The sequence below is a fragment of the Leptidea sinapis genome, chromosome 31, assembly GCF_905404315.1.
Source record: "Leptidea sinapis chromosome 31, ilLepSina1.1, whole genome shotgun sequence".
NCBI lineage: Eukaryota > Metazoa > Arthropoda > Insecta > Lepidoptera > Pieridae > Leptidea > Leptidea sinapis.
Window position 1 is genome coordinate 1,488,188 of NC_066295.1, and position 27,487 is coordinate 1,515,674.

General features: G+C 37.7%; 1 protein-coding gene across 1 annotated transcript in view; it reads left to right on the plus strand.

The window, feature by feature from the left end:
* The first annotated feature begins 3,799 nt into the window (after nucleotides 1–3,799).
* The window catches only part of LOC126974231 (citron rho-interacting kinase-like), a 62,408-nt gene continuing 38,720 nt past the window's right edge, over nucleotides 3,800–27,487 (plus strand). Inside the window, exons 1-14 of the mRNA XM_050821695.1 lie at nucleotides 3,800–4,165; nucleotides 4,531–4,628; nucleotides 5,325–5,477; nucleotides 7,129–7,325; nucleotides 8,460–8,631; nucleotides 11,075–11,190; nucleotides 12,252–12,438; nucleotides 14,203–14,338; nucleotides 16,476–16,569; nucleotides 17,944–18,126; nucleotides 18,651–18,915; nucleotides 21,710–21,919; nucleotides 22,774–22,890; nucleotides 27,122–27,274. Of these exons, the coding sequence (XP_050677652.1) occupies nucleotides 3,961–4,165; nucleotides 4,531–4,628; nucleotides 5,325–5,477; nucleotides 7,129–7,325; nucleotides 8,460–8,631; nucleotides 11,075–11,190; nucleotides 12,252–12,438; nucleotides 14,203–14,338; nucleotides 16,476–16,569; nucleotides 17,944–18,126; nucleotides 18,651–18,915; nucleotides 21,710–21,919; nucleotides 22,774–22,890; nucleotides 27,122–27,274 (2,286 nt within the window). The 5' untranslated portion in view covers nucleotides 3,800–3,960. The remainder of the gene's footprint in view (nucleotides 4,166–4,530; nucleotides 4,629–5,324; nucleotides 5,478–7,128; nucleotides 7,326–8,459; nucleotides 8,632–11,074; nucleotides 11,191–12,251; nucleotides 12,439–14,202; nucleotides 14,339–16,475; nucleotides 16,570–17,943; nucleotides 18,127–18,650; nucleotides 18,916–21,709; nucleotides 21,920–22,773; nucleotides 22,891–27,121; nucleotides 27,275–27,487) is intronic.

A 27,487-nucleotide genomic window follows, 5' to 3' on the forward strand; every position in this document is an offset into this window, starting at 1 on the left:
TTACCCGAAAAAATGGGTAATCCATTTATTGGTGTTCTAAGTAGATATATCATTATCTGTTTGAAGATGAAATGATTTATGGTAACAGGTCTGTTTTTACCATCATTTTAAAGTAGTATGGAACTCTACTTTAAATGAGCATCGTTCTCATCTTTTGTCTGGTGCATCCAAGTATCAGTTCTAAACATTAAATTGCGTGCAACTCAGAGCTAATCGAACTGTCGGGGATCCAGTACTCTGTTAAAATTTCCATCACTTGTGTATTTACTTAGCTACCAAATCACTATAAAGCACGTTGTTATTTGTTCACTAGAAATGTACTTATTTGATACCACGTCAGTGGCAAACAAACGAATTTAAAAATGAATTTCGTGTAAAAATTAGAAATGTTAGTACGTCATTTTTATGTCAGTTTGAACAAAGATACTGCATACAAGACATGGGCACAGGAATCAAACCCCCTTCCTTACTTTCAATGTGTTACTGTTTTTTTATGTAATTTATTTATTCACTCATACTATGCCTGCGACATTTATTTTTATTTTAGGAAACAATCTGACTATCAGATGTAAAAAAATCGGAGTTAAGAGTTATGTGACTATGCTACTATGACTAATATCGGGATATATTTTGTGTTATCTGGTATCCCCCGTAACTGCACACAAACTAGCTTAAAGGTGCTTCACTTGTTAATATCACGGCTCTGAGGCCCAGGGGGGGGGGGGTCAGCTCTTGAAGCAGCCAATGCATACACCAAGGAACAATTCGCGGAAAGAAGACAATGCTCTAAAAAAGGAGATAGCATTACCGACTACAGTCGACAATGGCCGAAGAATTGGCGATGCAACTGATATTCTGAAACCTGTTGTAATTTTTCCATGATATCACCCCAAAAAATATGACATTAATATGTATTATGGATTATTTGTTTCAGATGAAGTACTGCATTAGTCTGCCACAACAGAAACGCGAACACGAAATCCTTAAACCCAGGTGCTCAGATTGGACTGGAGCCGCTGGAGAAGAATTATTGAAGAGTTTAGAGGCCATTGCTGAAAGATTCCAGAATGTAGAACATTATTTAGTAAATTGTATTGTTCCTATTGTATGTAAGAATTTGGTCAAGAGATAATATAGACTATTTATGTTGTATAAACGTTGTTTTACTATGTCCGTTCTATAGCCCCCATTTAGGGTCGCCATAGAATGGATATGCTGACAGGTACAATACCTAAACTTCCCTAGCAATTTTCAAAACCTCCCGCCTTTTTTACTGATGATTACCACTTTCCAGTGATTTCTCGTATTTTACTGCTTTTAATAATGGATTATAATAATGAAGAAGAGTTTGATAATTACATATACCCGTGAGAGATTGTATTTCCGAAGAACTATAACCACTAAAATGTAGTCATTTATAAATGGACCAATTTTGTCCACATTAAGACACTTAACACTGAAGAGGCCTGATCTCCTAGCGGGCCTCCACCTGTTCATCTCATGCTTATGGACTCTTGACTAGGATCCTTCTTTCTCTGGGTTTTTCTAGTCTATTTACAGATCCGACATATTTTAAGTTCAACTTTATTAATTGTACAAAGAACTAAGAAGACTTCAATAAAGAAGAACAAATGGTCTACATTTCAAATTCAAATATTTTTATTCAAAGTAGGATGTGACATCACTTATTGAAAGTCAAAAGCTACCACCCATCCCTTTCCCTCATCTTATCTACAGCCACACAGAGAATGTTCTCTAATTCTAAGTTTGGCTGAAAATACTGGTGTGCAAGTTATCGTTATTTGGAAACCTAGATTTTGAGAACCAGGGGTTTAAAGGCATTTCGGGTTGAATTAACGAGAAATTATTAATTAATTCATTGAATTAACAAGATTTGCGAATCAATATTGAATCAAAAAGTCTATTGAGTAATGACAGGTGACAAATCCTATTGACGTTTGTATCTGTCATCTGTCCTTTCAGTCCTTTTCAGTTTACTCGAGTGAAATCTCAAAGTAAGCCTATTCGCCATCTTACAAGAGTAATGCCTAGAAACATAGCAGATTCCACTGGTTTTACCACCTCTCCGTTTATATAAACATTCGCATCTAAATTTGACATGTCGAGGGTATTCCATAAATATATTTTTTTTATATAAGAGGTGGCAAAAGGGCAACAAGATCACATGATGGGAATGTTCCGCGAAGTGGCTGTGCAAAGAGTATAATAATATATAGGGCTGTGTGAGGCTAAAAGATTCTCTCGAAACGCGCGGTTGTAGAATTCCAGACTTCAAAATGACGCGGCCGAAAGTTCGTAATTAGACACAATGTCTGGTTGTGAAATTCGGCTGCTGGTGTAAGCCCGAAAGGCTCCTCTGAGCACTCCTAGTGATATAGAGTAGGCTAAAAGTATTTCAATTGAACAGTACTTAAATAAAGGGTCTTCCAATATGTAATATTTTTTTGTTAATCGGAATAAAATTAAGAATTAAGATGATAATAGTTCAAATTATTATTACATTAGAAAGATTACGGTTTTGCAATAATGAATGAAACATTTCCTTAAATGTACAGCTATCTATTTTTTTATAAATATTTTAGTTGGAAAGTTCGGGTAGGAAGCGATTAGGAAATTTTGTTGCGGATAATCTCTATCGTTGAGAGGAATATTGAGAAATTCGGATTATCATCGGTCAAACACGCTTTGGTGTTGGCGCTTCACCATCAAACTCTTAATAGCAGTCAATTATTTTAACCGACAATATCCCGAATTTTTCTAAATTAACTTTTACAGATCCACCGTGGATCCACCATATTCATAGTGAATTGTTATTACTTTTATGATATTTTCAAGTGAAATTGAATTCATTGTAATAATTACCCAAGCCACAGACGAGTACTAGCCTTTCCGGATCGGCGCGCTCCGCCGCTCGATGTACACCTTAGATCGGAAGCGTTCGGCGCTGGCGCAGCGTTTTCCCCGTTTGTATTATTTTACGTGTAGTTATAAAATGCTTATAACTAGGGTGATTTGAGTGACTGTCACTTTAAGCTATTGAAACAAGCTATAAGACCATCTATAAATTATTCATATTGTCTTTCTTTTTTATTTCACACAGACTTTTCATTCGAAAATAAGTGTAAAAATAGGTACTTTTTAAAATAAATATTGTTATTATTGTTAATTACTTGTTTTATTTATTTCCTTTTATGTTTTTGTAATGAACATTATATGTTCATTATAAAATAAAGCTAAAATCTCCACAAAGAACAATCTTCGTGCAAAGTCTTGATCCGCTCGCTGCGCCGCCCGGGAACAAGTGAACACAAAAGAGCTATGTCCGTAAAGCTATGACGTCGAATATTGGTGGCCTTGAATCGTAACGGATCGAAATGTGTATGGGACTTCACTCATTCATAACTGCGTAGGCAAATGAACCATCTTGTACACCTAATAAGGGTGAAAACTGGGTGAGGTAAAAGAGTGCCTCGGGGCACAGCCACTTTCATTGTTTTTTGAATTACCAGTGCCCGCGGGCACGTCCGATGAGGAAAGGCTAGTAATTGTCCAAGCAACGGACTATCGTGTGGTCAACAACAGTTACCAGGCCATAAAATCTTTATAAAAAAAATTATAGTCGATTATCCGTCTAAAAAAGCTGCCAAAATGACATAGAGTTAGGATCCATAGTCTAAGAATGACATTCTAAGCTGTCTAAGTTGTGGAATTGTCAATAGAGTTGACATAATATTTGTATTTATAACACACATTTCAATTTTCAAATAGTAACGAACAAAGGGAAACGAAACGTTCAGAATTGAACAATAGTCTGTATAGTAATAGTTATTTGTTACGACAAGTGAAATAAAATGATTTTGTGTGAATTTATATTACTTTAGGAATTTAAAATCACCCTATGGGAGACTGTTGCTAGAAACCTGAAACATCTCATCAAATATGGAACCATCAAAGGATGCTATTGCAGTGCGGGTTACACGTCTAAATCGACAAATAACAGGGAAATTGACCGCTGGAACTAATAAAATCTCTAAGAAATTAGATAGGGAGACTCTTTTAGATGCGCTTACAGTGTTATATGATGAATGCAATGATGATCCTGTTAAGAAAACAGACGAGCTTGTTAAGATATTCGTTGATAAATGTATGTTTTTAGTGAGATTATTTCTCACTCTGTTTAAGATTTTTAGACATAGTTTTTACTCAAAAGTTCACCAAGTGTCTTTATTATTTTATTACTGAGAGACTTAAATATCATAACAATATTATTCTGATACCATTCTTTCCTTTTGGACAGTGGAAACTGGTGTAAAAACAATATGAATGAACATTACAAGTTATCTTAAATCTCCATTATTTAACAAAAAAATATGCTATAGCATATTATAATAAATAAATTGTTAAACAAATATTAAACATAAGGTGTTCCTATAAATATTCTAGTTGTTTAATCAAAAAATTAATTAAAAATAATATAGGCTATATTTATTTAATTTATTTTACTTTCAGATCGTAGTGCACTTGCAGAATTAAGAAGTGCTCGTGTTTCTTTGTCAGATTTTGAAGTGCTGCAAACCATTGGAAGAGGGCATTTTGGTGAAGTTCATGTAAGTGTAGTATTCAACTGCCTAAAAAGCATTACAATCATCAAAGTGTGTAGCTTAAAATATAGTGGTTCCATTTTTAATAATTTGTTACTAGAAAAAAAAACTTGTTTCAATATTATATGAGAATGTAATCTAAATTGAGTTGAATTAAGAAACGCTAACACTTAATGCAACACACTGTCAAAAAATGAACCAATATTAAAAAGAAATGTGAAGAGGTGCATTGCAGAAAAATAAATAAAACACACATGGGTGCATTGCTGGTATGGAATAGGAAAGGGGAAACAATAAATCTGATAAATTTTAATACCCATTGTTTAGGTCATAGTATCTCAACCTTATTTTGCTCACCGCCCAGTTTGAGAATATGTTTTTTTCTAGAGTATTTTCGTGTATTTTTTGCCATTTTAGACTATATTTTTTAATCTATCCACGCCCCATCTGCGCCATCTCAATGCCCCCTAATTTTCTCTGGATCTTCTACTGCCCCCCCAAATGTCTCAAACGCCCACAGGGTGCGTTATCGCCTATGTTGAGAACCTATGGTTTAGGTCATCAACATTTTTGCCCAACTAATAACAGTGTTTTAATGTCAATTGCTGATGTGTTCAACTAATAGAGGGTCATTGCAAGTTTTTCAACTTTAAGAAATTCTACCACACATGAAATATTTATTTTTATAATTTCACATCACAGATGGTTCGTGAAAAACATACAGGGGATGTGTATGCTTTAAAAAGTATTCGTAAAGAACAAGCCCGTAAGAGAGTTACTGGCTCATCTGATGAAAGAGACATCCTAGCTACATCTTCAGGACAGTGGATACCCAAACTGCAATATGCATTTCAGGTATTATCATATACATTTTTTTAGGGTTTCATACTTCAAACGGAAAAAACGGAACACTTATTAGGATCACTTCGTTGTCCATCTGTCTGACTGTCTGACAAGACATTCGGCAACACATGGAGGTTTCGAGTTAAAATTTAATGTAAAAATTATACAACCATTTTTGCAGCAAAAATTTTTTATCAACACTCAAGTGAATTGATATACATAGGGTTTTTTTTGTTGACCTAGAACTATAAAGTAATACCATCTTATAATACAAGTATAGTTCCATATACACAAATCTGAAAACTGTTGAACAATCAAAGTTTAGAATTGTTGGAAAGGGTACAGAGGCGAGCCACTAAGTTGCCTAGGGAACTGAAAAATCTTACATATGAACAAAGACTTACAAAGCTTGGACTCAGCACCCTCAAAAGCAGGTGAGAAACAGGCGATCTAATTGAAACATACAAAATACTAAAAAATTATTATAATGTCCCAAATTTTGAGAGCATGTTTCCAAGGAAGAGCAATCCTAGACTAAGGGGACATGATATGAAGCTAGAATATCAATTAGCATTATCAAATCCATTAAAACACTTCCTGACCAAAAGAGTTGTTCTATATGGAATAGATTGCCCAAGGATGTGCTTAAATCAAAATCTGTTAATCTGTTTAAAAATAGACTGGACAAATATTTGAATAGATATGGCAAATGACATAGATGCATCAGCGAAAGCTGCTTAGTCTATTATAAATAATAATAATTGGTGGGTGAGTTTGAGTCTCACTTGTTACCACCGGTTTATTTTTAAACAATATAATTTTAATAAAGTATTAACCATTTACTGTGGGGCTATATGGCACAATCATCATAGTAGACCACAATTCCATATGAAACAAAGACAAAAACCACACAACCTCATACAATTTCTCGCCATATTTTGTTATTAGAAATTGCTTTTTTACTATAAAGTTATAAAGGATAAAAGTCCGTTAAATTCTCTACAAATTAAAACAAAGACAATGGGAGTTGGCATACTAAAGTTAACAGAAAATGGGTGTGGGGACTTCAGTTTTTATCGGCTGCTGACATGATAGTGAAGTATGCCTCATATACTTTGTCTGTTTTTTATTATTTATTTATTTTGGAATATTCAACACACAATATTTTTACTTAACTTGAAAAACTATCGCAAAAATATTTCAATAGTTACCTTGTCCAAATATACCATAGTTACATTTTAAAACATAAACACGCAATCTCGCACTTCAAGGTGGATCAAGGTCAAGGGATTCTTCTTAGTCTTTTGGAATGAATAGCTCAAATTATTACTATGAAAGCTTGTATATTTTACTTTTGTATTAGAAAGAACATATTAAGATGATTAGAAAATCATAAACACTAATAAATAACACCAATTTTTTTCATTGGAAATACTCATTTATTCTAAAGTATAACTATGAGCATTCTTTTGCTATATGTAAAATAATACTCATAGATACACTGTAGCTCGCGTAAAATTGTCGCGCGAAAATCGCTTGGTCAACTGATTTGAAGTTCGGAAGAGGGATCGATTCACGAAGGGTTAAATAGTTAATTTTAAATAGTTTTGATACAGTGTTTTCATATATTTTGTTCATATTAGTTATGTATTTTATTTTGTAGGATAATAGTAATCTTTTCCTTGTTATGGAGCTGTGCATTGGTGGTGACTTGGAAGGATTTTTGGCTAGATGCAGTCAACCACTATCGGAAAGAGATGCAGGTTTCTATGTTGCCGAAGTGGCTCATGCACTCAAAGCTCTGCATGGCATGGGTTTCGTTCATCGTGATGTTAAGCCGTCAAATATCCTGATAGATAGGTAAGTTTTTATAATTAAATTGATAATATTTTTTTTAATTTTGATTCTTCCTCATTTATGCTATTATATTCCAATAATTGTGAAAATGTGTGAAGAAATATTAAAAAATTTCGCTGTAAGCCCTATAATTTAAATGTTTTAGAGTAATTTGGCTACAAACATTAATGTGTTTTTAACAGACTTCAAAATGGAGGAGGTCCTTCAATTCGATTGGTATTTTTTTATATGTATGTACACCAATTACGCTGAGATTTATGAACGGATTTCGGTACGATTCTTCTTTAGTTTGATGCAGAATGTATGCCTTTTGGTCTCATAAAATTTTGACATACTTTGGGCCAGTAGCTTTTTTATGAACATTTTTATGATTGTTTTTTTTTTTACTGGATTTTGTAATTATAGATTGTGTACGGATTTTTTTTAGGAGTTTTCATTTAAGTTGATTGTATATTAAAACAATTAACCTGTGTCGCGATAGTTGGGCCTTAGGTTTGGTACCTGTCAGTCATAGCTAACAAACATTCTTCACGAGATTTCAGTGTCTCACAAGAATGTGAAATAGAGTTTGGAAAAGCCGGAGTCGATTCCTTTATTTCGTTCCCGTTTCTTGAGATCTATATTGTTTAAGGCGCGCGGCACCTTTCGTAGGCATACCCATACTTAAAATACTATTCAATATATAGGCCGACCGTTTATCTGAGTCCTCGCCTGCAGGGTGCAGGGGCGCGGGGGTATGACGACAAAGGGGACTGAGACAGGTGCGGGCGGCGGGGGCGCTTAGTGAAATGAGCGATTACAAAAATTCCCCCGCCGCCCGCACCTGTCTCAGTCCCCTTTGTCGTCATACCCCCGCGCCCCTGTACCCCGCAGGCGAGGACTCAGATAAACGGTCGGCCTATACTTATGATAATAAAAAGCAACCAAATCTTATAGTTTTACCTGATTTAATCTAAAAAAAAGTCCTGTAAATTACAGAACAACCCATTACACACACAAAACGGTAATAAAAAAAACCGATTTCAAAAACTGAAAAGTAAAAAATAACTTAATAAAGATTTAATACACGTCGCAAACCTAATACCTTTAATATTAATAAAACACTACCAATCTCTATCACTTTAAAATTATTGACAGATGTGGGCACATCAAGCTCGGGGACTTCGGGTCATGTGCCCGGCTGTCTGAAGGTGGATGCGTTATTGGAGGGACAGCTGACTACGTGGCGCCCGAGCTACTGGCAGCGGCTGAATGTGCCAACCACACCCACACTGTGTGTCTGCAGTATTGCCACATTACTACTGCGCTTGTGGGTTCGCTGATAATGCTTTTAACACCAGAATAGTCACACATTGAAATGTCTACTGCCTACTACATTATCAGTAAGGGGCCATCCATAATTACGTTAACAATTTACGAGTAATCTAAAATAATCTGAGTTAGGTTGCCACCATGTTTGCCTCATACAACAATGACTGCCCCGTTGCGCCTTGCCAATGGTTATTGTTGCCTGCTGACACATATAAGTGTAATATAATCCGTGTTGGGGGTATATTTTCCTCTTTAAGCCAGTTTTTTTCTATTTTTATTTATCTAATAGCTGACCCGGCAAACGTTGTTTTGCCATATAAAGTATAATTCACGCGATAGTTTTATAAGTAATAAAATATTGCCTATATTATAGCCTGCACATCATTTTGTTCTATTGTCAATAGTTTTTGCAGCGCACGCAAAAATAGGTTTTCGATTTTACACCTTGTGTTACAAAATAGCAATTTTATTACGGATCCCTAATTTTGAAAAAAAAACATAGCCTATAGCCTTCCTCGATAAATGGACTACCCAACACTGAAAGAATCATTCAAATCGGACCAGTAGTACAAGAGATTAGCGCGTTCAAACAAACAAACAAACACGGCAGCTTTATATATTAGTATAGATTACTTTTTCCAACTACTCTCCCCTCTGTAAATCTTGTGTGATTGCTATTCGTGTCTCTGCCACTTTTGTTTGACTATGAATTATTCTTCTTTTCTTCATCGTTCCATCCTTCTTTACATCATTCCATAGACTATAATAATTTAGTATTTTTATTTATCATCATAGTACAGTCAATTGTAAGTTACATTGGGTTGTGCCCCTACCGCATGACTTTTAATTGATGTGAGGTGCCTTATATAATTACAATGATATTTATCTATTACAATTGCTGACCCGGCAAACATTGTTTTGCCACATAAATTTTGTACCTAATGCCTGTTAATTGTATGAATTGTCATATGTAATGAAATATCATTGACTGAATTATTTGTATTACAAATATATAGGTATTTCTAAGTCGAAAAAATATAGATTCCGAATAAGTAGTTGCCAACTTATTATATAGGCAGTAAAACCTCCGAAACACGCAGAATCTTACGGTATTCCGATCAATATAAGTCTGTTTTCACAGTATAACCGAAGGAAATAACCGGCTCTCCATTTATTTAGTAGCTATAGATCAATTTCAATGTGTTGTTATTCTTCATGAACGTAATGAAAGCATCTTAATTTAATTGAATCATACAAAAAATCATTGTGGTAAGTATATTACAATTATGCTTTCATTATGTTAGTAGTTGCATAGTAGATAATAATAAATTGTTTGAATTATGTATGTAACTAACAATTTTAGTTCCAAGCGCCTTCTAGTCAGGAAATAGATATGATATCCTTATCAATTCAATATTATGTCTAAATCCTTTAGTTGAAAATCCTGAATTAGTGTATAATTTAATGTTATATTTTAAGCAGAAATATCACTCCCAGCAAAAACTTGTCTTAGAGAAATAACTTTAATTCACAGATAATATTAACAGTTCTAAACAAGTACACTTTAACATATAACTTAACACACTAGTTAAGCATCAATCTCAGTGAAAACTACTTAATATTTTAGTAGCACTTACAAGTTAGCAACAGAGACAGTTACTAAGATAAAGAGTTGGTGCAAAGGTTTTATATCATAAGATGGAAGTTTAACTACAAAATAAAAAGACTAAATATGTACTTAACAAGAAAAACCATGATGACGTGATCAAATGAGCAAAAAAAAGAGCGACTGCCGCCCGCTGCCATCTTGAGTTGAGGAGGCCCAGGAAGGGGTATTGGGTTGGTCCTCCACACGGGGAGTAAAGGGTACACCTACTTGAATCGCAGAGCACAAAAAGTCTTACACATAGACCTTACATGAACTGCAACTTAATTTTAAGCTTAAGCTCTTGTAAGCCCAGTGCTGGTTGTTAATTTCTCACACAACATTAGAATATTTTCCCGTGTGTGTGTAAGGTTTCCTCATGATTGTTGTTTTGAAGGCTGTAACCTTGCCGCTACCAATACCCAAATATAAATCAAATTGCTGTAAGTCAATATCAGATTTCTATGATAATTAGAGAGAACTAAAATTTTTTAAGCATGAATAGTAAAAGTAGAATGTGAATGGTTATGGAATGTTTAGACTACTACCATAGTAGATACTGGCATGACAAGCATGACCCAAAGTAGTTAAAATAAGCGCTTTATTGCTCATTAATGCGTACAAATGTTTCTTAATAACCTCTTATGATGTTCTTCATCTTGTTTTCCCCCCAATGTATTTATAATTGGACACCTTGTGTGTTTCCTTTTTCTGTGCACCCTTACCCCAATGAAACATAAGTTTGTAAACCCAGTATGTTAAATGGAGATTAATAAATTTGATATTTTATTTTTAGTCTGCCTGTGATTATTGGTCGCTTGGGGTTGTAGCCTACGAGCTGGTAACACTGTCAAGGCCATTTTCAACATCCGATGAAGATTCTGTCGCACAAGTACTCAGCAATATTCATAGGTAAGTAATTTACTTAATAAGAAGTTAGATAAATGGTTTTTGGTAAACCTAAACAAGTTGATACAATATTGATATAGTTGTATGTTGATGAAAGACTTAATAACAAAAATCTTCTCTGGTATTGGAAGATATTGGAGGACTAACGATCGCATGGGTATCTGATGGTATGTGATCACCGTCGCCTGAATTTTGCAATACCAGAGGAATCGCACATGTTGCATTGACCTGGAAATACCACACAAGAAAGCTCATTCCGTAGCTTGGTTGTAGGTAGGAGAAAGTTCCTTGAAAACCTGATTATGAGGGTGATATCCTAATTTGTGACGTGTCATACGGCGGCAGGAACAGGTCAAACAGCTTTTCGGAACATTCCCCGTGTTGGATGCGGTAGAAGACACTTAATGAATCGACGTCACTACGCAATGCCAAGTGTCCAATTTGTGTACCATATTTCCATTTTTAGTGATACATATATACCAGAGTACTCCATGAGCTTGGCCCCTACTAGCTAGAATACCTTTCCTACTGGCGTTGAATCACGCAGGTTAGTGCGAGACTCCTGTAGGGATATCGGTATGGCATCTATCAACAGATATTTTTATCGATCTTTTTTTGTTTCTTATCATCTGTCAAAGTACTTTTGAGCCTGTTTGATATTCGGTATTTTGGCGCTGTTGGCCATGTAGCGAGAGTCTGCGGTACTAAAACTAGTGATGACAACCTCAGCAAATATCGATAGATGGTGTGAAACAATTTACAAAAAAGAAATGTGTACTTTATTACGTTGATTCTTGAAATATAAATAACACGGAAAACGAAAAAAAATAATTCAAAATGCAAAAAGACTTCAGAGTATTGTATTTCCCTTTGCAGCCATTTGTATTATACGTCAAAATTAGTTCTCTGGACGCTCGTGAGTGGCGCTTCAAATAGGCACAAAAAGTTTGCTGTTCAGCCTGTCCAATGGTATTTATACAGGTGTCTTCAGCTGACAAGTGTGTGCCGTACACCCATGTGTTTTTTTATTATGTGTATTTTTAACATGGTATTCTTATGTTCAGATATGAAAACAACTCAGATTCTGAGCCCTTGTTCGATGAGCCTCCGAGCGGACCATCCAACAGCTGGCAGTCCCTGGTGTACGGCCTGCTAAGAGTGCAGCCGGCGCGGAGGTTTAACTACTTGGACACGCTCCAGCACGCAGCGCTGGCCCACCTCAATGTACATGGAGCAGCTATACGAGATCAGGTTCATATATTTGGTTATCAAATCAAACCAGATCTTTATTCAGACTATGATCAATGTCTGGGGGCCTACTCCTAAAATCGATATTCGATAAATCGTCGCAGTAGTCGTGTCGAATCCTACTCTTAGTTACATCGTAATCAATGTCGAAATGATGATTGACGAACGAAACATTATTCGATATTATCGGTCCTAACCCTACTCTTAGTTGAAAATGTCATAGACGAATATTCGAATTTCACAAATAATCAAACGTCACTTTTCCGATAATCTCAACGACACCTAGGCTGTCGATGCTATTATCGTTTCAAGTTGTATAGATATATTTGCCATACAATATACATACCTACTTTATAAACAATATTGAAATAATTATATGCGATTTAATATTCAACAGGATTTTTTACTACTAAGTCATTTAAGTCATTTTGTTGATCGTTTATGCGTAGAAATAATACAAATGGCTGCCTGAGAAATTGGAAGTCGACGAGGGTTGAGTTACTTTTCTTTTACATTTTATTATCCGCAAGTTTTACATTATTTATTCAATTTTAAATGGTCATATTATGTTCATTACATATTTTTTTAACATTTACATTAGTGTAAATGAACCCAAATTGGTGGTTCAGAGTCTGGCATGGTCCTTAGCGCCTAAACTATGTTTTGACTTTTGAGACTTAACAGCGACTTAGCACATATAATGTTTAGATTTGAACATATTTCGTTCACACTAACATCGTAAAAAACTGAAAATATTAGTCTATGGTAACGATAAACCATAAGGAATTCGAACATTTGTTAGAGTAGGATAGTTGCGATATATTCGGAGTATTATCGTATTGTTCCGAATGTATCGTTGTCGATTTTGCGAGTAGACCTCCAGGCCTGTCTCACTTCCCGTGTAGGTATCGAAATCGTAAGCACGCATGAGTTTTTTCACGAACTTTACCGGTTCGACCGATCTTTTAAAAATGAAGAAACAAAAAAAGCAAAGCACGATAAAAGTGATTGCGATCCACATTTAAATATTTTAAGCTTCCTAACCCTGCAATCTAATTAACAGTGATTATTGTTATAATGAAATTACCATTCATGATAGCTAGGTTACTAGGTAGCTATTTATTTCCTATGCTAAGTAGGTATTTCTATGTCGTAGTCTTCCAACGCATACATTACTATATGCAAATAATGTAGGTTTGATAACGAAACGACGACCTTTATAGCCGAGTGGTTAGTGATCCTACTAACTACCTACTAAGCTAGAGGTCCCGGGTTCGAATCCCGGTAGGTGCAAGCATTTATATGATGAATATGTCATGGATGTTTAAAGGTATTTATGTATGTTTATATGAATATATGTATGTTTAAGTAAGTTTATTGTATTAAATATATAATTGTCTTGTAACCCAAAACACAGGCTGTATATGCTTAACTTGGGGCAAGATAATTTGTGTAAAAAGTGTGTCAATATTATAGAAAAAACTAAGCAATTTTTAAAAGATGACCTTATACTAGGTAGGTACAGTTTTTGGTAAAGAAGACAACCCTTATGTCGTCAGAATAGGTAAAAGTCACGCGATAGAAAGAGAGGCAATTTCTTAGTAAATAAAAATTTAGGTTAATAGTGCTGGAAGATCTGAATTACACCTTATTGTATGGCTGCAAGAGTCCTTATTTCTTTAATTGATTTTGCAGAGTGAAACTGTACTTGTACTATCATAATATATTATATGTCAATGTTAATAAGTATAATAATGTTGTTGGCAGGCGCCTCCATGGGTGCCCAGTGTGCGCGGACCGGAGGACTCTCGTTACTTCTCCTCCCCGCCGCGGCAGCCCTCCAAACCCTCGGCCGCGCCCTTCAGAACTAGGCAGCCTTTCGCTGGACAACTACCCTTTGTTGGTATGTCATTAGATTTATATTAATTTTTCATGAACTAAACAATTTGTTATTTTTAAAGTGGGTAAAGTAAAAACCAGAATCTATGAACAATGCGGGACTCTAACCCGCGACCTCTCGACAAATTTAATTCAACTATCCCAGAAGTATCCCTCACTTCATCACGTTAATAATAACAAATTGTTTAGATTTGAAAGAGCTATATCTCAAGTCAATTTCCTAATATTGAATTTTAGGGGTTGAGCAGGTTATAAACTGTAAAGAAGATCCTATAGATGGAGCCACAACCTGAGAGTTGAACAAGACATACCAAAATTTACGAACCATACTTAAGTCGAACGGTTGGCTCAGTTGGAAGAGCGCTCGGACGGGATCCGAGAGGTCGCAAGTTCGAGACCCGCATCGTTCATAACTTTTGGTTACAAATTTATCATTAATTAGTCACGCAGATTAAGAATGGGATTATAGATAATTTTATATTATTCTATTTATTTTTCGCTTACTCACTATTACCGATTTTACTTACACCAGTTTTGGTTCCAGATAAAACGCTAATATTCGCGTTAAGTAAATAAATCGTAAACAAAACGATGTTACAATATGCTGACAGTACGACTTACAAACTACAGTACTCGTGTCATTATTTTTAATAGCAAATTCTATAATCTTATTACATAAAAATATAGATCGTTTTAAAAAAACAGTGACATTCATAACTGCAACACTAGAAATAAACATAAACTTGCTCTAATTCACACAAGGCTAACGAAAATAGACAAATCATTCAGGGGACAATGTGTCCGTTTTTATAATAAAATCCCTGAAGAAATTTGCAAACTACAATTCAAAACAAAAAAAAGTTTAAAATATTTGTTAAACAGAAACTTAAAAAAAAAGTTTTTTTTTTATGGAATAGGAGGACAAACGAGCGTACGGATCACCTGTTTGTTAAGTGATCACCGCCGCCCACATTCTCCTGCAACACCAGAGGAATACCACCACACCAACTTTAAGGAAGGTGTACGCGCTTTTTTTGAAGGTACCCATGTCGTATCGTCCCGGAAACACCGCACAAGGAAGCTCATTCCACAGCTTTGTAGTACGTGGAAGAAAGCTCCTAGAAAACCGCACTGTGGAGGACCGCCACACATCCAGATGGTGGGGATGGTATCTTAACTTGTGCTTATTATACAATTAAAGATTATATAACAGATAAAAGTGGATGCGATTAGAGCAATGTAAATAATTTTAAGGTCTGCATACTATTTTAATTTATAAGCAGTAGGACTGTATTATTCTATTATTTGTATATTTTCTTGACTTCAAATAGTGATGCAGTTATCCTACTTTGAGAAATAAAACTATTTGAATATTTGAATTTGAATATTATGTTCTAACAATATACTTGTAAATTATCCCTACTGCTTGAAAATGTTCATTTTTCATGGTATAATATAAGGTATACAAATGTCGTCGCGCCTCACCTGGTGGCAAGTAATCACTGATTATATTCTTGCAACACTAAAAGAACCTAAAATAACAGTGTTTTTAATAGATTGCTTAAATAAAAAAAACACACTTGTCCCTAACACAAATTAGTACTGTAACTGACAAGAATGCAAAATGGTGTATGCATGAATTTTAAAAATAATTAAATTTGATTTTTTACATACTAAAAATTATCAGACACGTCAAATTATAGATAAAACCATTCTTATTCAATTAAAAATTAATATTCGTTCCCGGCAAGATATTTCGGCTATTCAAACGCGCCAACCAACTTCAACCAATAGCATTGCGTTTCGATGTTTTGTATTTCGCGCGTATTTATTGCATGTTTGTATATTTAATATTTATTATTCAACACAAATTTAATAAAAAAATCTATTTAAGGTAAAATTTTAACTATTTGTGTCTGACACAGTCACTCGTGCTCAGCTAATACGTAAATTGTAATATTCAATAAAAACAAACAATCTTATTGTGCATTGTCTTCAGTAGATTGATAAATACTTTTACGATTTTACGTAGTTGCTCAACTCCATTCCATTTAAACATTGAAACCAATTTCAGAAGGCTATATTTATGTGATGAGTGATGTCTGTGCGGCCGACGATTGTATCGCGGTTTTTCGTTTCAGGATACACATTCGTTGCGCCCGAGGAGAGTGAGGAGACGATCGGCAGCTACACGTCCACGCACGATTCAACGGCGATCGATTTGGCCACTTTTAAGTAAGTATATTTCGATGTGTGCTAAGTAAGTATGTCGGATGTGATGTCATCAGTGAAGCGCTTTTTATAACCTAGGTCCTAAAGTAAAGTAAGTAAGCTTCATAAGATACATAATAGCTTTAAGGGTAAATGTATACACCTCTGTAATAAAGTCCCAGCCACTGTTCAGGCATTGTCTATAAATAAATTTAAATGTTTTATAAAAAAAATGGCTCTGTCGTAAATCCTATTACCCTACTGCTGAAAATTTAAATGACCGGATAGCCTGGGATTAGATTGTGATTATTTTATAGCGATATAAATGACTGTACAATATTGTATATTTTTATCGAAAAGAGCGCAAAAAAAGAATGCTGGGAGAGTTTCTTGCGCCGCTTCTATTCTCTCAGAGCGCCATTTGTTTCCGAAGCGGTAGTAGTATCTAGTAGTTATTAGAAATGACATCAAAAAGAATTCTAAAGGAATAAATTTTGAGAAAATAAATGCCTTTTATGTCTAAAGAATAAAGTAATCCACCAGTGAGAGGCGCCTTTTTCATGTCATGTGTAAGCATTATTGTATTTCGGTCTGAAGGGCGCCGTAGCTAGTGAAATTACTAAGCAAATCAGATTTATATTTCGGCCCGCTTAACCACTTTAGTCATGGTTTCGCATATTAATTGTACTGTCGCTTATTTGTGTGATATAACTAATACACTTTCAGCCTAGTTGTCATCAATACTGAATGGTAGGTGAATCAATATTGAAAGTTGTTAACATTACTTTTCTTTCATCACCATTTTTACCTTCCACACTGTTCCAATTTCTTGATGGATGGACACTCCTACTCCTGTACCTTGTGATAATTTTTTTCGGAAATTGGTCAAATTCTGGCTAGAAAAAAAAAACATTGAATATTACCCAAGTATTATAATATCTAAAAATCAGCACTTATACTATGACGTCAGTAATATTTTAATTTCATGAACAGCAAGGGGTTGCCACGATGTTAAGTGTCTGGCAATGAATAACGTGATTTTTAATAATATTCTGAAGGTAATACCGAAAACTCGCACTTTATTCTTTGATGTATTTAGATCGGTGTTGTTTTACACACCTTTAGTACCGTTTACCTGCCAAAGCCACTAACCCAAACTCCATAATGGTCCATCGTTCTTACCTGTGCTGGGAGCATGCGCTGACAAACTTTCAGCTTTTATAAAATGCCGTAGGTCTGGGGCTCACGGACTCTTGCTCTATAATAAAGGGACCTTCAAAGATTTTGTTGATAATGCTTTGATAGCATGGGTCCAATATTTATTTTTACATATTTTAAAATATTTTTCCATATTTGTAAGTAATAAACGTAATACTTATAAACGTACATTATTTTCAGATCTGCTGAAAAACTGGCAACATTGCGCGCGAAAGAGATAGCTTCACTGCAGAGCAAGTTAGCGGCGGCAGAATGTGCAGTCAGTTCGGCCGTGGAGCGGGCCAAGCGAGAGGCAGACGACGAGGCGGAGAGACTGCGGGCCAGGCTACAAGCGGAGATCACGGCGCTCTCCTTACAGAACAAGTTGGTGTCGTTCGTACTATTTATGTTATTGTTGGACAAACAGGTCATCCGATTGTATATGATCGCTGCAACGTATCTTGCATCACTGCAGAGCATTGCCGGCCTTTAAGTGAGTGAAAACGATTTTTCGATATACACCCATGTCATATCGATCTTTAAACACTACACAAGGAAACTCATTTACTATTTGGAACTTTTTGGAATCAACACATTAGTTGGAAAGTTTCTGCATTTAACATAGTATGAATTCGTATTACACTGTTATTACAATCAATACCTAACTAAATGTGGTTGGTAAATTTTTGTATATAAAATGACATTAATATATAAGTAAAAGTGTATAACATTACATTATCTGACATAATGTCCAGGGAACGGGTGTGTGATCAGGTTATACTACGCCGCAATTCTTAGCTCATATTTTCACTGTCATTTATGGGCGGGCGATGCCCTTTAACATCAAGTTTGGCATCTACAAGTTTCCATCACACATTCTCATAGAAAGTTTTTCTTTTTTTTTCCAGGCGACTAGAGCGGCAGCTGGAAGTTGAAAAAGAAGAACGTATGGCGTTACAGAGGACCAATCAAGAGCTCACCAACGGTATTGAGGACCGCAACAATGCAGAGATACGAGCGGCTAGAGCGAGGGAGAGGGAGGCTACGGGTGAGAGGGACGCACTGCGAGCGGAGTTGGCGGGGCTCGAGGCCCGCGTGCGGGAGCTGCAGGCAGAGTGTGCGGGTGCGCGCGCAGACGCGGACGTGGCGCAGCAGAGGCAGAGGCATTACCAGGTACAACAATATGTACAATTCTTCTGTGTAGACAGTGAATTCCTCCTAAACGGCTGGACAGATTGTTTTTTTTTGTGTGTTGCAGTGAATTTGAGAATGGTTTAGATTCTCATTTCTGTCCATATATAAATCTCCTGCCCATGTGTGTATGTTAGTGAGCTCTTCCTAACTGGCAGGACAACGTCTGTCGGGTCCGCTTGTATCAATAAAAATAATTTATTCCGTGTAAACTCTTGTTAAATGGCGAATGCCGGTGGATGGATGATATCATGAAATTTTTTTTTTGCATAAAATGATGTCTTGCCCTCTTTCTATATGGTTGGTGACGCTCACTATTATATCACAATACTACACTAAAACTACAAATTCTTGATGACTTAAAACAGTGGCCATTGTGGTTATTCGATGTTCTTATATTACAAAATGCCCAACGCCTTGTTAGATAAAGATGAATTTTAATGAAAGTCATGAATCACTCTGTTTGTGCCTTCAATACACTCAGTTTGTTCAACGAACTAAGGTTACTCATTCGAAGTCCAGACAGAGCTCCTTTCTATATTTGGCTAAGGACTAAAAATATGACTGAGGCACATACCGTAGCCGAAGCTAAGTAAAGCTAGCTGCCGATATATCGTTAAAATATTTTTATTTTTATTTGTTTCATTCAATTAGGACGTCATCCATAGTGTTCAAGATTTACGTCATAGATGGCTCACAGAGATGAATGTGAAACCCATTGTAAGTTAGGTTAAACATTAATTAATATTTGTGTTATGTAGAGCTTATAATATTTATATATTTTATTTAAGTTTATTACAAGCATTTATTTGATATATTAATATAAGATAGAGCTGGAGGTTTATGTTAAAATAATTATTGCTGTATATTTTTGAGTATTTAGAACATGTTGAAGAAAGCTGTTGGGGATTTACGTCTCGGGGTGGACACAACAATGGAGTAAGAATTATAATGAGATAAATTTCAGGTTTCAGAATCGAATGACAGAGTCATATCTCTCTAACTCCTTATTTGTAATTAAATAATAATAATTTCTCTTTCTAAGAACGCTAAAAATAGTGGTAAAATGATCAACAATCATAAAGTGATGATTTGTATAGAGTATTAAAGAAATTAAGAAGAGAGTGAGAGTGAAAATTTTAATTGAGGCAGTTCAAGCTTGATTCCAAACTGTACGTATATTACCAATCCTTACTCTGACCTCTTAATTCAAGAGCAGTTTGTTCCAGTTGACAAAATAAAACTATTAATAGTAACTCTTCCTATCTTGTTTACCCCCACCTTGGTCAATGGTCCTTCGAGCCGGATGGCAAATAATTTAGAATAAAATTTCGAGTATAAAATCGTAAAGTAAATGTAAATAGTATAAATCCGGGAATTTAAAAACAAGAAAAACTATCATATGGCAGAATAGTAGTTTTATATTTATTTATGATGTAGGAGTATAAGTAAATTAGAAACGTTTAGACTTTAGACAATTCGCCTTTATAGAATACTGGAAAATGTATTGACTTTAAAGTAGAGTTGTCTACGCGGTTCTTAGTGCGTAAGTATTGTAGATAGATCAACATTATTTATTGTATAGATAATTAGTGTTTTTGGTCAAGCTTTCATACAGTATTACTTCAGTAGTGCTTTTTATGTTGTATATTGGTGTAATTAGTACATCGTAAAATACCTACCATTTACTTACTGTTATTCTTCGAAATTCGTTATCTTTAATTATTTCGAACCAATAAGTATGTGATGTTCACATTTCATCAGTTCTCCCCACCAGATCAACCCATTTCAAAATCACTGTTTGGTGTGGTTTGATCAGAATATAGAAACAAATGATTTTTGTTAAGAAAAATTTTCCATTCATGCATGCATGCAAATTTTTTAATTTAAGAGTTTTAATAGCTAATGCGTTGCTAATCACAAAAATCGAAATCCATTAGTGTTATGGGAAACCCTCATACGAATAGATTACGGATGGAGAGAAATCAATAAGTTTCACTCTTCATACATAACCATAAATTTCTTCGGCGACAGTTATGTTCAGTTAAATTTGAATTTAGTTTGTCCAGCGCAAGAAATAGTCTTCGTATTTATAACAGTTCCGCGAAATGTTAATTTATAGTATTATATGCAACAGTTGTATAATGATGGTGATGAATGACGCCACGGGCGTTTTTTGACCTCGTGATACAACGTGTCGCATACACTATTTTTTCTACGACTACGTAATTTGAAATAAAACAATTAATTAAATAAAACAATTATCACAAGTTTTCGAGTTGTCGCTTTAATGGGCGGGACATACCTATCTCTGGTGAGTGGATTCCTTTTGCCCTTCAAGAAATGGCAAAGGTACAACACCCATACAGCCACGCGGAAAAATTGAAAATTACAAAATATATCTATATATCTATAGCAGCATTTTGGCAAATTATATTAACAAGTTTTTTCTTAAGTTGAAATTAAAATGTTTAGTCTAATAATTTAAACAAGAAAATATTATGTATGTAATATAGTATATACTTCGTATAACCTAATAATATTTCTGTGAACCTACCATACCTAACCTAGATTTAGTTGTCTATGGCACCAAAACAACTGAGCTTTTTTGGCGACATCATAGTACGGTAAACAATGCTTTTTAGGCCATAGAGTATATAAGATTATGTATGTACTTTTATTACTTATCGTGGCTGTATAAATGACAGATAAAAAGTAGAAATAGATTTTTTTTTTTATCGCGCACTACACACAATGTTTTTTTTTCTAAAAACAGGACTCGATCGCTAAAGAGCGCGCGCTTCGTCGTCAAACATTGAGCGGCAGTGAGATAGACGGTGCCAAGCTGGCCACAGCTGAAGCGTCGCTCGCCAGGGAGTGTAGAGCTCGGGCCGCTCTGGAGGAACGACTCAACACGGCTCATAATGAACTGGACGAGCTCAGGCACGAACTAGAACACGTCAAGGACAGTCTGCATAAAGAACAAGTATGTATCACGGTTTATTCTACTTGAAATCTTTTTACGCCGAAAGAGTGGTTTCGCTGTACAGACATAATAGAATCACCAGTGGGAGGCTCCATTTCATAGGATGCCGGCTAGATTATGGGTACCACAATGCCACCAATTTCTGCCGTGACGCAGTAATCTGTAAACATTACTCTGTTATTCGGTCTGAAGGGTGCCATAGGTAGGCAAATGAGACATATCATCTTATGTCTCAAGGTGACGAGCGCAATTGTAGTGCAGCTCTGAATTTTTGGGTTTTTCGAGAATCCTGAGCGGCACTGTATTGTAATAGGTAGGGCGTATCAATTACCATCACCTGATCGTCTCGTCCTTTTTTATCATAAAAAAAATAGGAAGACCAAATATATTCTCTAACTGCATATAATCTGGCCCCGGCTCGAATCTTGAGCAAAGACTGAAGTTATTGAGGTTGCTCACAGACGCGTACTTTTGAAATAGCACTCCGTAATATGAAGCTCACCTAACATTGATTGATACTCGTTGTGTACAACATAATATGATCTGGCGCATGGCTACAACGCGCTTTCCATCAATCTAACGTTATGTCATATCTATCTATTTTTGTGTGTATCTATTTTTACCACTCACTTTTTATGTGTTTTTCTTTAAACGGGTTATGAACGCACCACCAAGTATTCTCATCTCACCTTTCATCAATTAATATTTCCTTTTCTGTATGTATTATATATATTTTCACTTTAAAGTTAACCACGATTCACTTTCCGCTAAGAAAGTAGCAGCCTTTTTTGAATCGCTCACTTTGACACATAAATTATCTAATAGTAAAATAATTATACCTTTAACATCTGTAGGAATCGACCCGTGAAAAAGATCGTTTGGTATCCAGTACCCAACAGGAGCTTAGGGAACTACAGAAACAACTCGCCCAAGAGAGGGTTAAGAATTCCACCCTGCAGGCACATCTTCAGGTAAGACTATATTTCCATGAGTAATATCATTAATACAACAGGTATGGTGCAGATACCAGGGTACTGACATACTTCCCTGTTTTCTTCCATTCCTGTAAATCTTTCATGCTCTCAAATCTGAATCTGATAGTGAATCACATAGATTCATAGTGCTCATCAAAGGGTCTCACATTTTTATTGAGGAGTACACACAATTACCTAGGCTTAAGTGATAATCGCCGCCCATACGCTTCTGCTACACCATAGGAATTACGGGGGTGCTGCAAGCCTTTTATGAAGGTCTTATCATCTTGGAAGCACTGCAAAAGGAAGAACTGAAAACAGCACTGTAAAGGAACGCCTAGAACACATCTAGATGGTGCGGGGAATTTGGAGACAGGAAGGAATCTGTCTAAGATACACAATAAAGCGACGTCTCTACGTAACGCCAAGTGATCGAGCCGGTCACAGAGTCACTCTAGATCCCCGACATTTCGAGCAGCTCTACGTTGCACGCGGACAAATAATTCGAGCTGCTACGTGGTGCTCAGAGCAGAGGTGACAGAAACACATGTAGTTTTGCCCTGTGCTGCCTCGGGGCGTAAAAAGAATAGGGTAGTCCCAGGTCCAAGGGTGTCGTAAGAGGCGACTACGGGCTTTTTGAAAGTGGGAGAGTCACGCTGCTGTCTTATGACGTCAGCACAATCGGGCCAGACTCGTCCGGGTTACTTACCACACTCGCACAGAATACCGGCGTGAAGTAGCGGCCTAGTGCCGCTATGTTTCGCATAGGTTAGTGTCGAGGACCGGAGGCCATTCCCCCCCGTCCTTTCCCCCCCCCCAACAAAATATGAGAGCGGTCCTAAAAAATAAATTACCCCAGGAGGGTACCGGCTCTTGTTGAGCCGGAGAATCCCTCCCCGAGCATTCGCGCTCGGGCTGCCCCTCGTATTCTGGGGAGGGCACAGTACCGCGTATGTCACAGGACAAACAGGGCAGCAACACCACGGCACCCCGCTCCACGCTTAATGTGGACTTTTGTAACATCCGGGGAATTCACTCCAACTTAAACGCCGTCCACCACCACCTTGAGACGGCGCAGCCGGCTTTGTGTTTCCTTACGGAGACGCAGATATCTCGACCTAGCGATACGTCATATTTAACGTACCCCGGGTACAAAATTGAGCATAATTTCATGCCTCATGCCGGGGTATGTGTGTACGTTAGGGAGGATATCTGCTGTCGCCGTCTCGGCAATTTTGAGGGTAGGGGCCTGTCTACTCTCTGGCTCCGCGTAGATTTAGAGGACCGCGTCCGCATCTATGCGTGTGTCTACAGGTCCCATAGTGGTAACGCAGAAACGGATCACCTCATGGGCTGCGTTCAAGCGGCATTTGATGACGTGCTTGCTCAGATCCCCTCCGCTGAAATCGTAGTCTTGGGTGATTTCAACGGGCACAATGCCGAATGGCTTGGATCACGTACCACAGACTACGCAGGGCGATCTGTGCATAATTTTGCATTGGCGTATGGTCTGTCCCAATTGGTTGAGTCGCCGACGCGGCTCCCGGATGTGGATAGCCACATGCCGTCCTTATTAGATCTTCTGCTGACTACACATCCCGATGGTTACCAGGTCTCTGTCGACGCCCCTCTCGGAACGTCCGACCATTGCCTGGTCAGGAGTGTAGTGCCTATCCGACGCCAACGTCGCAGACCACCAGCGACCCGCCGCGTTTGGCACTACAAGTCAGCAGATTGGGATAGGATGCGTTCCTTTTTTGCATCCTACCCTTGGGGCAGGGTTTGTTTCCTTTCAGATGATCCTAGTGCCTGCGCCGTTGCAGTAGCCGATGTGATACTGCAGGGCATGGATATTTTTATACCAAGCTCTGTAGTACCGATCGGTGGCAGATCACAGCCCTGGTTCGATGCGTCAGTTAAAGCAGCATCTGACTGCAAAAAACAGGCGTATCGAACTTGGGTTGCGGCGCTGGGCTCAAAGGATCCGAACTGCAAAGTTCTGAAGAGGAAATATAACCGTGCCTCCAGATTTTTTAAGCGGCAAATCGCCCGTGCGAAATCGAAGCACGTCGTCAAAATTGGCGAGCAGCTTTCCAGTTACCCGACCGGAACACGCAAGTTCTGGTCGTTGTCGAAAGCTGCTCTTGGTAACTTCAACCAGCCGTCCATGCCGCCGTTGCACAGTTGACGCCGGTGCTAACGCGTTTATTCCGGCACTCTTATTCAAAAGGCGTAGTCCCTGATTCATGGAAGTCAGCCCTTGTCCATCCGATCCCAAAAAAAGGAGACAGTTCGGATCCGGCAAACTACAGGCCTATTGCTATTACCTCCCTACTCTCCAAAATTATGGAGAGCATAATTAACCGCCAGCTCTTGGTATACCTTGAGGGTCACCAGTTGATCAACGACCGGCAGTACGGCTTTCGCCATGGTCGGTCGACTGGCGATCTTCTGGTATACCTAACACACAGATGGGCGGCGGCTATTGAAAGCAAGGGGGAAGGCCTGGCAGTTGGTCTGGATATAGCGAAGGCCTTTGATCGTGTATGGCACAAGGCGCTCCTCGCAAAACTTCCATCATTTGGGCTTCCCGAGAGCTTATGCTAGTGGACCTCCAGCTTCCCCACTGGGCGCAGCATACAGGTCGTTATCGACGGTTATTGCTCGAATCCCAAGCCCGTGAACGCTGGAGTGCCCCAAGGCTGTGTGCTATCTCCCACGCTGTTTCTTCTGCATATCAATGATATGTTGGACACCGCCAACATGCATTGCTATGCAGACGACAGCACTGGTGATGCCGTATACACGGGCCATGCAGGTCTCTCTCGGGAAAACGTCGACCAGTGCCGGGTGAAACTTGTGTCTTCTATCGAGTCCTCTCTCGAGAAGGTCGCGGAATGGGGTAAGTTGAACCTTGTCCAATTTAACCCCCAGAAGACTCAAGTTTGCGAGTTTACCACTAAAAAAACCCCATTTGCCGTATCACCGCTCTTCGAGAACACTTCCCTTAAAGCTTCGCCTAGTATCGGAATACTGGGTCTCGAAATCTCGAGCAATTGCCAATTCCGTGGCCATCTGGAGGGCAAAGCCAAACTGGCTTCAAAGAAACTGGGCGTCATAAATAGAGCACGGCAATACTTCAAGCCGGCCCACATTCTAGCGCTCTACAAAGCGCAGGTCCGGCCTCACATGGAGTATTGCTGTCATCTCTGGTCTGGCGCACCCCAGTATCAGCTCGATCCATTTGACCGCGTGCAACGCAGAGCAGCTCGAATTGTCGGGGACCCGATGCCGTGAACGGCTGGATCACTTGGCGTTGCGTAGAGACGTCGCTTCATTGTGTGTCTTCTACCGCATTTATCACGGGGAGTGTTCCGAAGAGCTGTTCAACCTGATTCCTGCCGCCGAATTTCACCTTCGCACGACACGCCACAAGTTACGATATCATCCCCACCATCTGGATGTGTGGCGGTCCTCCACAGTACGGTTTTCAAGGAGCTTTCTTCCTCGTACCACGAAGCTGTGGAATGAGCTTCCTTGTGCGGTGTTTCCGGGACGATACGACATGGGTACCTTCAAGAAAAGCGCGTATACCTTCCTTAAAGGCCGGCAACGCTCTTGTGATTCCTCTGGTGTTGCAGGAGAGTGTGGGCGGCGGTGATCACTTAACACCAGGTGACCCGTACGCTCGTTTGTCCTCCTATTCCATAAAAAAAAAAGGACATGACCAGGACTACATACGTCATTTATGTGCGGAGCGGTAGTTTAGTGTACAATCATTTAACGGTTAGATTTATTAACGAATGTTGCACACACGTGGAAAGAAATATGGAATATTTCCAACGACCATAAAAACCATAACTAGATTCTACGAAGACTGATATATAATTTAACAAATGGGCTTATCATAATAATAACTATCTCTACTAATATTTTATAGCTGAAAATGTTTAAGCGGGATTTTCTCTGAATCAACCAATTGAAAATAATTATTCTTTTATATTATGATAGCTTCTAAATGAAGCCATTAAAAAAAATCTGTAAAGCGACCCGGATATTGGCTTTTCGAAGATACATTATGTAATGAAAATGATTCAAAACGCTTAGCCGTCCTACAGAAAATGCACCAATGACTTACCGCAATGCACAGTTTGCTAGTTACATCTTGATGTAGAATATTATTACTACCTATGTAGTGATTCTTAAACGATAATTTCGATAATGACAGGAGAGTGAGCGCGCGGTATCGCTGGCTGCAGAGCGAGAGGCGACTCTTGAAGAACAGAGCTCGCGGACCGAGGCCCGGCTGCAACAGAGACTCGACGCGGCTGAGGCGCGCGCTGCATCCGCACTGAGCGACGAGGCCAGGCACAGAGACAAGGTAGGACGATGTAGCTAACCTAATTAATATTTTTAACCGGCTTCGAAAAGGGGGAGGTTCTCAATTCGATTGGTATTTTTTTTATGTATGTACACCGATTACGCTGAGATTTATGATCCGACTTCCGTGATTCTTCTTTAGTTTGATGTGGACTGTTTGCCATTTGGTCCCGTAAAAATGGGACATAGTTGACATATTTTGGCCCAGTAGTGT